Genomic DNA, 12,405 nt, shown 5'->3' on the forward strand with positions numbered 1-12,405 from the left:
CTTCAACAATAGAGAGGATGGAGAGACTTTTAGTGATTTGAAAAGTCACAAAGAGACTGTTGGAGTTGGTTTACTCTCTTTCTTCAAATTTTAACTTAAAAGTCCAATTAAGAGGCTATTCAAATGCTCTAAACAATAAAGATGAAACTATTCCAACTGACATTGCTTTAATGCCTATTATTTAGGTTTTGTTTAATAATCCACTTAATCAGTTAAATTAAAATATTAAATACTTATTTAATTTAAGTTTGTTTGATAAATGCTATTTTTCCACCACTTAAATTATCAATTAAGTTAAAAATCAGATATTTTTTATACGAAAAAATATTTAACTTAATATTTTAACGTAAATAAAATCAACTAATATTTTTATATTTGTAATTTATTTTTAGTATTTATCAAATTGTTACATCATTTAATACTTTTAACACTTATAAAATTCAACGTTTAAAATCTAATATTTAATTTTTTTTAGCACTTGAGTTTTAGTTTTATCAAACCACTTAATAAAAGCTACGTTGGTTGAAGATATTCAATTGTACAATTAATAAATTAATAAATATTTTACAAATAAATAAATAAATTAAAAATAAATATTATATGTAATCTGAAAATGTGGAGTTTGAAATTCGAAAGACGCCAAATCGGTTATCGCAAAATTGGAGAATTCTAGAAAGAAAATGGTCTTCTTCTCTCATTTTCTCTCAACAGTGAAACAGAACACCTCTTCCCTCGCAGAATATTTTCTCTGATTGCTGAGATTTTCCTTCCTAACAAGCCATTGATATCAGGTACTTATCCAAAATTGATGTTTTCTTGCTTTTTTTAGTTTATATTCGTAGCTAGGGTTTCATATGAATCTAACCGAATGATCAATTTAGATTTCCATCAGCCCCTTGTTTTGTTTTTTTAGTCTCTCTTATCTCGTTCTATCTATGTAAGCGTCTGCTTCTTATCTAGCGCTAATGTGTTTGGTTGCCTTTTCTTGTGACAAGATTAGAATATTGCATTTTCCTACTTTTATTTGGGTTATGCTACTGAAGAAAGACGATTAAGAATTTTATCTCTGGGAATGTTCATACGGGATTCATAGGGTTTTGCTCAATACTTGGGAACACATAATGTATTTATTCTCTTATTATTGTGCATTGCACGCTGTGGGCCACTGAAAAATATACATAGAAGTTGTGTTTTGAGTTGAGTTTTTTTATTTTATTTTTGTTTGCTGTTGCTGGTTTTGATTTTCTATTTGAAAATTCATATCTCAGTTCCTGTATCCTGCTTTACTTGTTTAATTTCACACAAATAAAATGTCTATGATTTTTCAATTCGTGTGTTACTTTGTATAAGGATTTTATACGCTTTGTATATCTGAAACTTCATTCTCTCAGTAATCAAACGTAACAATTAATGTCTTCACTTGCTAGGATGGAGGAAGGAGGAAGAGATACAGAAAAGCCGGAAGTGATGGAATTGCTAGAGGAGATTTTGATAGAAATTCTGCTAAGATTGCCGGTGAAATCTCTTTTGAAATTTAAGACAGTTTGCAAATCGTGGCGTTCAATTATAAACAGCCCCAAGTTCATAAAACAACATTTGAATCGTGCTTATGCTATCCATTACAATCAGCACAAGAATTTTCTTGGCCTTCTTATTCCTTCTTGGGATGCTTCCAATCCTTTAGTTCTGTATAAGGAAATATCTGATGGCGTTGTACATGCTAAACAATTTGATTTTCCATACCAGCTTCCTGCTAGTCCGCATGAAGAGATTCCTGTTCAGGTTTGTAACTTTTGTGATGGATTGATATGCTTCAATATGTATGGACTTGGTATCCTGCTTTGGAATCCATCTTTTCCATTGGAGTATAAGATAATAAGACATTCAGATTTAGATGTTGGTTTCCCTTTAATGGGTTATGATTCAAGTACTGATGATTACAAGATTGTAAGTATACCTTCCTATTCTAGTAAGGATAGATTCCCTCGCAGATACTTTTTTGTTGAAGTCTGTTCTCTAAAAAGCAGCTCATGGAGGAAGAGGAAAATATCGAAGAACTTCTTCACTTACAAGATCTGTCAACTGAAAGGAATTTATACAAGAAATCATCTCCATTGGATTGCAACAAGGAATTCTGATGAAGATGATGTAACAGAATTGATTGTATATTTTGATTTGGTGGAAGAAAGGTTGGATCATGTGAATTTGCCAACAAGAAGTTATAATGATTGGACTTTGTTGATTTACAAGGAGTGTTTTGGAATTGTAGGTGCTAACTCTGAAGGACAGGAAGAGTTATGGGTCCTGCAAGACTATTGTGGGATGAAAAGTTCATGGAATAAAGTTTTTAAAATTGCCCCTCTGGGAATTGGTGTGCATTACCACTCCTGCTTTACAAGGACTGGAGAAATTCTGATGCACAATGGCGATCTTGGACTCAGATGTTATGACATAAAAGATGGCAGCTTCAAGAATGTTTTGATTCAAGGTGATGATATTATTGATGATGAGGATGGTTATGAAGACGATTTTTATGCATCTCCTTATGTTGAGAGTTTAGTTTCGCCAAGATTGTACCAGTAAGTTGCTAGAACAAATAACTCATTATGCATCTTGTTTTTATAGTGAATCAATTATTCCATGCTTTGTATTGTTATTTTCCTACTATTTCTTTTGATTTTGATACTATAAATTTAATTTTTGATTTCCTATCAACCAATTTCTAACAACTCCAACAAGTAATGCAGAATCTGTGTGTGCGTATGAAACAGACTTGATTGTGTGTGTTGGATGATGGTTTCACTTTAATGGGTTATGATTCAATTGTAGGCATACCCGTTCTTCTGCTACTAATGATAGATTCCCTGGTAGATATTTTTCCGTTGAAGTCTTTTCTTGGAAAAGCAAATTATGGAAGAAGAAAATATTAAATTTCTTCGCCTACAAGATTTTTCAACTGAAGGGAATATATATAAGAAATTGTGTTCCAATCGTGTCCATTGGATTTTTAGAGGGCTTGATGAAGATAATGAAACGTACTTGATTATATATTTTGATTTGGATTATGTGAATTTGCCATATTTTGTTGATTTATGAGGAGTCTTTCCGATTTGTGGGTCGGAAATCTGAAGCCTAAGAAGAATTGTGGGTCTTATATGACTAGTGTGAGATGAGAAGTTTTCAAAATTACATGTGAAAATTTTATCTCTGGGAATGTTCATATGGGATTCATAGGGTTTTGCTCAATACTTGGGGACACATAATGTATTTATTCTCTTATTGCTGAGGGCCACTGAAAAATATACATAGAAGTTGTGTTTTGAGTTTAGTTTTTTTTTTTTTTTTTTTAAATTTTTGTTTGCTGTTGCTGGTTTTGATTTTCTATTTGAAAATCCATATCTCAGTTCCTGTATCCTGCTTTACTTGTTTAATTTCACACAAATAAAATGTCTATGATTTTTCACTTCATGTGTTACTTTGTATAAGGATTTTATATGCTCTGTATATCTGAAACTTCATTCTCTCAGTAATCAAACGTAACAATTAATGTCTTCACTTGCTAGGATGGAGGAAGGAAGAAGAGATACAGAAAAGGCGGAAGTGATGGAATTGCTAGAGGAGATTTTGATAGAAATTCTGCTAAGATTGCCGGTGAAATCTCTCTTGAAATTTAAGACAGTTTGCAAATCGTGGCGTTCAATTATAAACAGCACCAAGTTCATAAAACAACATTTGAATCGTGCTCATGCTGTCCATTACAATCAGCACAAGAATTTTCTTGGCCTTCTTATTCCTTCTTGGGATGCTTCCAATCCTTTAGTTCTGTATAAGGAAATATCTGATGGCGTTGTACATGCTAAACAATTTGATTTTCCATACCAGCTTCCTGCTAGTCCCCATGAAGAGATTCCTGTTCAGGTTTGTAACTTTTGTGATGGATTGATATGCTTCAATATGTATGGACGTGGTATCCTGCTTTGGAATCCATCTTTTCCATTGGAGTATAAGATAATAAGACATTCAGATTTAGATGTTGGTTTCCCTTTAATGGGTTATGATTCAAGTACTGATGATTACAAGATTGTAAGTATACCTTCCTATTCTAGTAAGGAGAGATTCCCTCGCAGATACTTTTTTGTTGAAGTCTTTTCTCTAAAAAGCAGCTCATGGAGGAAGAGGAAAATATCGAAGAACTTCTTCACTTACAAGATTTGTCAACTGAAAGGAATTTATACAAGAAATCATCTCCATTGGATTGCAACAAGGAATTTTGATGAAGATGATGCAACGGAATTGATTGTATATTTTGATTTGGTGGAAGAAAGGTTGGATCATGTGAATTTGCCAACAAGAAGTTATAATGATTGGACTTTGTTGATTTACAAGGAGTGTCTTGGAATTGTAGGTGCTAACTCTGAAGGACAGGAAGAGTTATGGGTCCTGCAAGACTATTGTGGGATGAAAAGTTCATGGAATAAAATTTTTAAAATTGCCCCTCTGGGAATTGGTGTGCATTACAACTCCTGCTTTACAAGGACTGGAGAAATTCTGATGCACAATGGCGATCTTGGACTCAGATGTTATGACATAAAAGATGGCAGCTTCAAGAATGTTTTGAATCAAGGTGATGATATTATTGATGATGAGGATGGGTATGACGACTCTTTTTATGCATCTCCTTATGTTGAGAGTTTAGTTTCTCCAAGATTGTACGAGTAAGTTGCTAGAACAAATAACTCATTATGCATCTTGTTTTTATTGTGAATCAATTATTCCGTGCTTTGTATTGTTATTCTCCTACTATTTCTTTTGATTTTGATACTATAAATTGAATTTTTGATTTCCTATCAACCAATTTCTAAGAACTCCAACAAGTAATGCAGAATCTGTGTGTGTGCGTATGAAACTGACTTGATTGTGTGTGTTGGATGATGGTTTCAACTGAAGGGAATATATATAAGAAATTGTGTTCCAATCGTGCCCATTGGATTTTTACAGGGCTTGATGAAGATAATGAAACATACTTGATTATATATTTTGATTTACGAGGAGTCTTTTGGAATTATGGGTCGGAAATCTGAAGCCTAAGAAGAATTGTGGGTCTTATATGATTAGTGTGAAATGAGAAGTTTTCAAAATTACATGTGAGGATGTTCTTGTTCATTTTTCTACTGTTGCTCTACCAGGTATGGAGACATTTTGATCTACACGTGTGATTGAAGTCATGCTTTCTGCTGTTCTCCATTAAGTTTGTGTGGAGCTACAAACTCTTATTGTGATCATAATTAGCTGTCTGATTATCATATCCAAATAATGTTCAGGAGACTGATGTTGTGGATCCTGAATTAGGAACTTGTTTGTATTGGTTAATAGGAGATGATTTTAAAAGAGCTTAGATATACGTAGCAGAAACTTATGATGTATTAAGACAAGGAAGAAACAAGGCCAAATCAATATAAAACTAAACTTATATATAATTGATCAATTATCAAGAATCTCAGTGCAGATGGTTGGAAGTGTGGAAATTAGGATCTATATAAGCTCATAAAGACACTAATAGCTGTTGTGCTGCTGCTGATTTTTGTTTGATAATGTATTATCTTGTTCTGTGCTCCTGCATATGAAGAAAGAAATATGCACCATCCTGCAGCCGCAATATATTTATCCAAATGCTGTTACTTTTTTTCCAAGATCATATTCCTAAATCCTAAACATCCAAGGAAAGGGGTCGTGCACCTGGCTGAACTAGTCTTACAAGGAAACAAAATCATATCTAAATTCAGTTTTTATGAAATTTTGATGTGTAAGTAGAAACTATCCTACTGTAACTTGGAGTATGAAGCATTATTAACTACTTGACACCTTGTTTTATTATCCATGTTCAGTTAAAGCTAATTTATATTGATGCCTTATATTCCTTTTACAGATTTATGAGCGATTTGATGTGAAATCTAGGGTAGATGCTGATGATGCTCATCTTGAATATTTTGTTAAGAAGGTTTCTCTCTCAATTACATCTTTCTTTTTACAAACCTTATTTGGTGGATAAGAAGATATAGGGCAATGTCCCTCTGCTGCCGAACATTATTATCTTAATTTTTGGCTCACCTACAGCTGTATGAAGGTCTTAATACCGTGGATTTTATGATTTACCATGAATTTGGAGTGAAATTTGCTATAAATTATTTAGCTATACTACACCAAGTGATGTATCTCGAGCACGAGTTGCCTTCTTTGAAGGAAGGAAGAAGATCATGCTTTATACAGAGAGATTTCATTTCTACCGCAGATACAAGGTTCATGAGTGGAATTTATCAAGTTATTTGTGAAAATAGTCTTTTTCTATATGAATATCAAAATCAATCATTTGGTATGATACAAATACAATAGTAACCTCATTTTCTTTGTTTTGTTTCTGATGAATAGATGCGTGGCGTTCAAAATTTGATTATCTATTCGCTCCCGGATAGGAAAGAGTTTTATCCTGAACTAAGTTCATACATAACTCTTGAAAATTGGACAAATGGTTAAGTTTAACCTTCAACTTGGTAACCCAAAAGTGGAGAAATTCTACTATGGTCTTGTCAATAGAAACGTGATAATTGTGCACTTTCTTTCCTTACACCAATCACTTCCCAATGAGGTAGCGTGATTCTCTATTTTCATTGGTTGGGTCCATTGCACCCGGTCACCATAGAAGTTCTCCCTAAAAGTGACGTATATTAGCATATGATTCGTGGTTTCCGTTTCTAATGCTAAAATGTGTCACTTCTGACTGATTTGACCACAACTGCCTTTTAGAAAAAAACAAATTGATCCCATGAGAATTGATCCTTTTATCCCTCAAATTGATCCTTTTCCTACTTGTTGCAGGTGGTTAGCATGCTTGAAGAGGCCAATAACATGACTTGCACTGTACTTTTTTCTAAGTTTGATCAGCTTCGGGTAAGACTTCTCTCTCTTTTTATACTGTTCCCGTCCTGCCCTTTCACCTGAGCTTTTGCTTGCTTATATTGGGAATGAAGGCTCAATTTGGCCCTTTAACATGACCAGTTTGCTCTAAAATTAACTTTCAATCTGGTCCTTGAATTTGTCATTTTTTTTATTTATTTATCGAATTATACCCAATATTAACACATGTCACATAGGGTTATAATTGAGCCGAGCTTTGGCCTGCTCATGCTCGACTCCTAGAAAATGGATGAGCTCGAGTTCTAGCTCAACATTTTGTTTGTGAGCAGCTCGCGAACAACTCATTAATTCTATTCTTGAATTTTGCCCGCGAACAGCTCATAATTATGTTTATTTAAAATATTTTTTAGACACAAAACTGCATAATTTTAAAACCTATAAAACTAAAGTTTCATATATAACTAGGTAAGTTTTACATTTTCCTATTTATAGAAATATTATTATTAAAAAAATAATCGAACCAAGGTTGCTCATCAGCCCGTTCATGAACATTATAATCTAGCTTATTCATAAGCTCGTGGGTTCGAGCGAGTTTTGAAGTGCTCAAGCTCGGGTTGTTTATAAATCGAACGAACACGGTCAAGCTTTTTATCGATCAAAATGAGCGGCTCAACTCATCTACAATCCTAGTATCACGTGTTAAAAAAAGCCACAAACCATTTGTTAAAATGTCACCTTTTCCAAAATGAGCGGTTCAGCTTATTTATAACCCTAGTATCACGTGTTTAAAAAAAAGTCACAAAACATAAAATAATCAAGTGGTGGATGAAATAGATTGCCAAAATTCATGTTGGAGCAAATTGATCAAGTGAGTCAATTTGAAGGACCAAATTGACCATTTATCCCTCTTTTTGGATAGGGTAGGCAATTTTAGGTTATCGTGTCAAAATGGTGTTATGTTATTAAACGATGTTAATGAAAGAAAAATTATAATTGTACCAATTGTATCCTGTCAGTCGGGTTATCTGTGTAAAATATGTTAGAAATTGTCAATCCAAAAATACGTCCCTAAAGTTATCAATCAAGATCACTTTAGCACAAATTGAAGTTTAGGTAGCAACAAAGTCCCAAAGTTGGTAATATTTGACAAATTAGTCCAAACATAATCGGTTTCAATATCTAATGATATGTCATATTTGGGTTAATTTATCAAATATTCAACTTCAAACCTGAATTGATACTTATACTTCGATTTGGCTTAAATTAATCCTACTGCCAACTTCAGAGCCATTTTAACCCTTAATCTGGTTTAGGAATGATTAGTTGAGTTTTTCTTTTCTTTACTAGTCTTTAATATTTATTTGTTATTGGGATTTCTTAGCGAGAGAGACTTGTTGGAACTTCTTCTGAAAAAAGGATGATGGCATCAGAAAAGAACCTCTTTTTATTCTTCTAAATAGGAAAAAAGAATTACTTTAATTGTAATTTAAAATTTTGTTCTTATCTTATTATTATTATTATATAATTTTGACCCTTAATTTGTTTTGGAGTGTCGTGTGTAGTTTTATCACCTCTAGTGAGTAATATTTATTTGTTATTGGTATTTTGGAAAAGTCATAAAAAAATAGTATAGATATGTAGTATGTTGGATAAATGAGTCTTCCATTTAACCCAATTTTGTAATTTTTTTTTGTTACTTTCTGTAATCTCTAAAAAAAAACGATAAGAAAATCTGCTAGAGAAAACAAAAGGTACCGTGAGATGTGCAAGCCATAAGACACCAAAAGGAAGTATACATATAAAAAGTTAGTAGTAGAATTAACAGGTGAAGTTAGTAAGTTTGGATCATTTCAAAAGCGATGTGAATGCTTTTAATCACCATTTTTATAAACTAGAAATAAAAACCCTTAGTTCAAAGCTTTTTGAACTCAAATGAAAAATAAACTGATTGTATTGAAATTAGTAGTGAATATAGAACTTTTTCTTTTCGAAAAGAAATATTCATAACTTTTTTTTGTCCCTAAGTTTTGCTTGAAATATGCTCTCTAAAATTTTGATATAACCCGGGTTGAAAATCCGGATTCTCATATGGAGCGAATATGTCTACCAGATGGACCTGTTACTCGAGCACGTGCTAAGCAGTTTGAAGAGGAGCTCCAAACATATGTGGTGCAAATGTTAGATATGTCAGACCAAATTGACGCATGTGGAATTCAAGAAGCTATAACTTTTTCATACCTCTCGAGTTGCTCGGAAAGTAAACACATCAAACAAACCGAACACGGGCTAAACGAAATGGGCAATAAAATTGGTTAAAAGAAATTACAAGATGAGTTTTAGCCATTTGGATTTATGGGAAAATAAAATCAATTCAATATGAATTGATTTAACTTTTCAATGGTCAAAATGGCAACTTCCACAAACCATGTGAACCTAATTAATTCCATAAGAATTGATTTTTGTTTTCTCATTTACAATTGTCAATTGTGTGTTGATTTTCTTTGTCTTAATAGTTGACTAAATAAAGTACTTAAATGCCCTTGTATTATTTTTGTTATCAAAGATGTGTAAAGGCAATTCAAGTCATTGTTTGTATTTGCTTTACCTATTTAAGGGTGAGCTTTTTAATATGTAAGGCACAAGTTTGATATTAATAAAAATATTACTCTTAAGAGTTTGTGAGTGGTTTCTCTTGTGTTCTTTGGGGCACTACTTTGAACATTTCGGGATTAAATCTTTAATTGTTGGAGACTTGGATTGGGTCTTTACAATCTAGTTTTGTAAGGGTTCTTTTCTGTCCGACCCTGATTCGTTAGCTTTCCTAGGGATCAAATCTAGTTGTCGGGTTTTCGAGGCACTGTTCCTCGTGGGTTCGCATCAGTTTGGTATCAGAGCCGAGCTCTAACTTTTCAAGTTTTATCTATTCGTAATATTTTTTTTGACTATTTTTATTTTTAATTTTTCTATTTTCTGGTAAAAAAAAATTTGTCCTAATTTCGAAAAAAAAAATGTTAGTGATAAAAAAAAATTCAAATCTTTTCCAGCATATCCAATTCAATCCAATTCAGGTGAAGACCAAACTTCCTTTCTATATATAATATATTTATATATATATATATATACAATGTTTACATAACACCAAAAAAAAAATCCAAGTCGCAGTTCCATTCTCTCTCATTCAAAAAAAAAAAAAAAACATCTTACATAATTAATATTTCGGCCGGGTTGATAGAACCATAATTCACAAAATTAATTTTGTACTCTATGATTTTTTTTCTATTGATTATTTCCTAACGTCAATATTATATTTTGGTCATCGAGTTGCTTATCTGCGTTCCGTTCATTGTTTAACGTTTCGCTTCTTAGGTTGTAAGGTTGAATTTTTGTTTTTGACTACTGGGGTTATAAAACTGAATTTGTTCGACTGAGTTCTTTAAAGAACACTATAAGAGAAATCGAGCGGTAAAAGGCACATAGTGGTGAGCATATAAGAGAGAATAGCCAAAAAAAAAAAAAAATTGAGCGAAACACCGAGTGAATCGTGAGTTTTTATTGATCTATTTGAATTTCTTTTGAACAATAATATGGCAGACGATCAAGTGTTAACAATGTTAAACCGCTTGATGGAACGTATGGACATCATGGAGGAAAATCATGAAGAAAGACGGAATAGACAGCGGGATGATAATGCTAGAGACGACAGGGGTCTTGGAAATGTAAAACTTATAATTCCCTCATTCAATGGTAAAAGCGATCCTGAGGCTTACCTAGAATGGGAGAAAAAAATTGAACTCATATTCGACTGTCACAATTATTCAGAGGAGAAGAAGATGAGAGCAGTAGTAATTGAGTTCACGGATTATGCATTAGTTGAAGGAAAATAGGCAAACGTTTGGCAGCGGAAATATAATTTTTTTTAACCTTTTTCCATTAACCCAAGATCCGTTAATCGTTATTTCATATAAAGAGGGATAGAAGGAAATACCTTTTGATGTTCTATCTACCGTTGCAATCGAAGTGCCCACAACTCTTACTTCGAGTTCCCGAGCACAAGACAAAAACACAATTCAAAATCAAGTTAGAATTCAACCGTATGAATCAATCAAGAATAGATTGCCTCTAATTAATCAATACAAGATCAAGGAATAGAGAAAATAGATTGATAATCAATTGAAACAGAAGGAAGCGGTGAATAATCTCGTCCTCAACAAGGGGGTCGAAATTCTTCTCTTCGGTAGACACCAGGTTAGCCGAAATTTACATATAGGGGGGTATATATACTCTCTTGTATCTAAACCCTAGTTAGATAGAATTAGGTTACTGAATAAGAATTTAATTCAGAATATAATTCTTATTTATTATCTATAATTATATCTAAATATAAAGATAATAATAATAACTTTTTAGGATAATAATAGGAGTAATTTAATCTCATTAAACCTCCTAACTTATTTGTCCTTTAATTAATTTAATTCACAATCATAATCTAATTAGGATTGCTTAAAATCAAATTAATTTCTTTATGTATTTTATACATAAAAATCGCCCCCTATTTACTGGGCCTTAGTGGACTCAGTTGGGCTTCCATCAATTAATTAACATCTGTTTCTCTTTTGGGATCCAAGTCTTATGTGTGACCCATTAGGTTCTTATTGCTTCTAGCCGTATGCAACTATTAAATTAATTTTCTCAGAATTATATTTAATCTTTGCATAACGGAATGAGTACGCGAAATGTGATTAGCAAATCCGAAACATTCCCCCAGAGCTATAAGAAGAGAGGTTGATTCTGTCGTTGACCTTTCCGTATTAGTTACAGTATAATTCGATCCTTTATCAACTACATCCTTGAACTGAATCTTATGACTATGGATAATGTCAAGTCACATATAGCGAGACGTTCGTTTTACTTGTACAGGCCGAGTTAACTCCAATTAGATAGGTTAAGTGAAATCTGTATTTCAAGTCTTAAGTTATCACCTTGCAAGGATTTAGAGTCAAGTCTTCCACAAGCGATCCTTGGATGTATCTCCCATTTATCGGGAGTGACAAATGCTCAATCCAATGTATAATTATCCTGCAATTACTTCCTGTGATACCCAACGTCTGCCGTTCACACCCCAAAGTCATCTCTGTTATGGATCGTGTTACAACACGATCAAAGCATCATATTCCATAATCCAGAATCACTAATTAACATTCCTTTGAGTCTGAGGATTACTTATACCTATTAATACCAATGAGATGAACAGGTGACAAGGATAAATCTACCCATCCTGTTATCTCAAATCGGGTCCCCAATCCTAATGAACTCCCTTTCATTGGATCCATGTAATTGTCCAGATATCTGCATATCTGAAGCTTGTGAGATCAGCTCTCTGTCTCAACAGAAGACATTGTTACATGCAAGTCTCAGCAGTGATATGTCAATCCTGTTTCTAAACATATTACTTGACTTGGGGTGGTTTTAAGTTTATTATTTTATTATAAAGTT

General features: G+C 33.0%; 1 protein-coding gene across 8 annotated transcripts; it reads left to right on the forward strand.

Annotated features, from left to right (window-relative positions):
• The first annotated feature begins 623 nt into the window (after nt 1–623).
• LOC136235361 (F-box/kelch-repeat protein At3g23880-like) lies at nt 624–9,448 on the forward strand. Of its 8 annotated transcripts, none has more exons than XR_010691781.1 (5): nt 624–791; nt 1,428–2,579; nt 3,564–4,715; nt 5,927–6,296; nt 6,427–6,849. XR_010691781.1 is itself a non-coding variant. In XM_066024995.1 (5 exons), exons 2-4 carry the CDS (start codon nt 1,429–1,431, stop codon nt 6,905–6,907), a joined length of 2,337 nt encoding a protein of 778 aa, XP_065881067.1. In that variant the 5' UTR covers nt 624–791; nt 1,428; the 3' UTR covers nt 6,908–6,945; nt 9,023–9,448. The 8 variants fall into 8 exon arrangements, 7 of the variants coding, with proteins under 7 accessions (XP_065881067.1, XP_065881065.1, XP_065881064.1 ...); XM_066024995.1 differs by lacking the exons at nt 5,927–6,296; nt 6,427–6,849 and adding exons at nt 6,874–6,945; nt 9,023–9,448; XM_066024993.1 differs by lacking the exons at nt 5,927–6,296; nt 6,427–6,849 and adding exons at nt 6,874–6,945; nt 8,294–8,424.
• Nucleotides 9,449–12,405: the final 2,957 nt, after the last annotated feature.

The sequence above is a fragment of the Euphorbia lathyris genome, chromosome 7 (assembly GCF_963576675.1).
Source record: "Euphorbia lathyris chromosome 7, ddEupLath1.1, whole genome shotgun sequence".
In the NCBI taxonomy this organism is placed as follows: Eukaryota; Viridiplantae; Streptophyta; class Magnoliopsida; order Malpighiales; family Euphorbiaceae; genus Euphorbia; species Euphorbia lathyris.

What these genes read in the sequence shown, in the direction of transcription:
- LOC136235361 (XM_066024995.1), top strand. Translation starts at nt 1,429, where the DNA reads ATGGAGGAAGGAGGAAGAGATACAGAAAAGCCGGAAGTGATGGAATTG. An exon ending in GTTTCGCCAAGATTGTACCA is followed by an intron (nt 2,580 to 3,563) that starts GTAAGTTGCTAG and finishes TTCACTTGCTAG; the next exon opens with GATGGAGGAAGGAAGAAGAG. An exon ending in GTTTCTCCAAGATTGTACGA is followed by an intron (nt 4,716 to 6,873) that starts GTAAGTTGCTAG and finishes TACTTGTTGCAG; the next exon opens with GTGGTTAGCATGCTTGAAGA.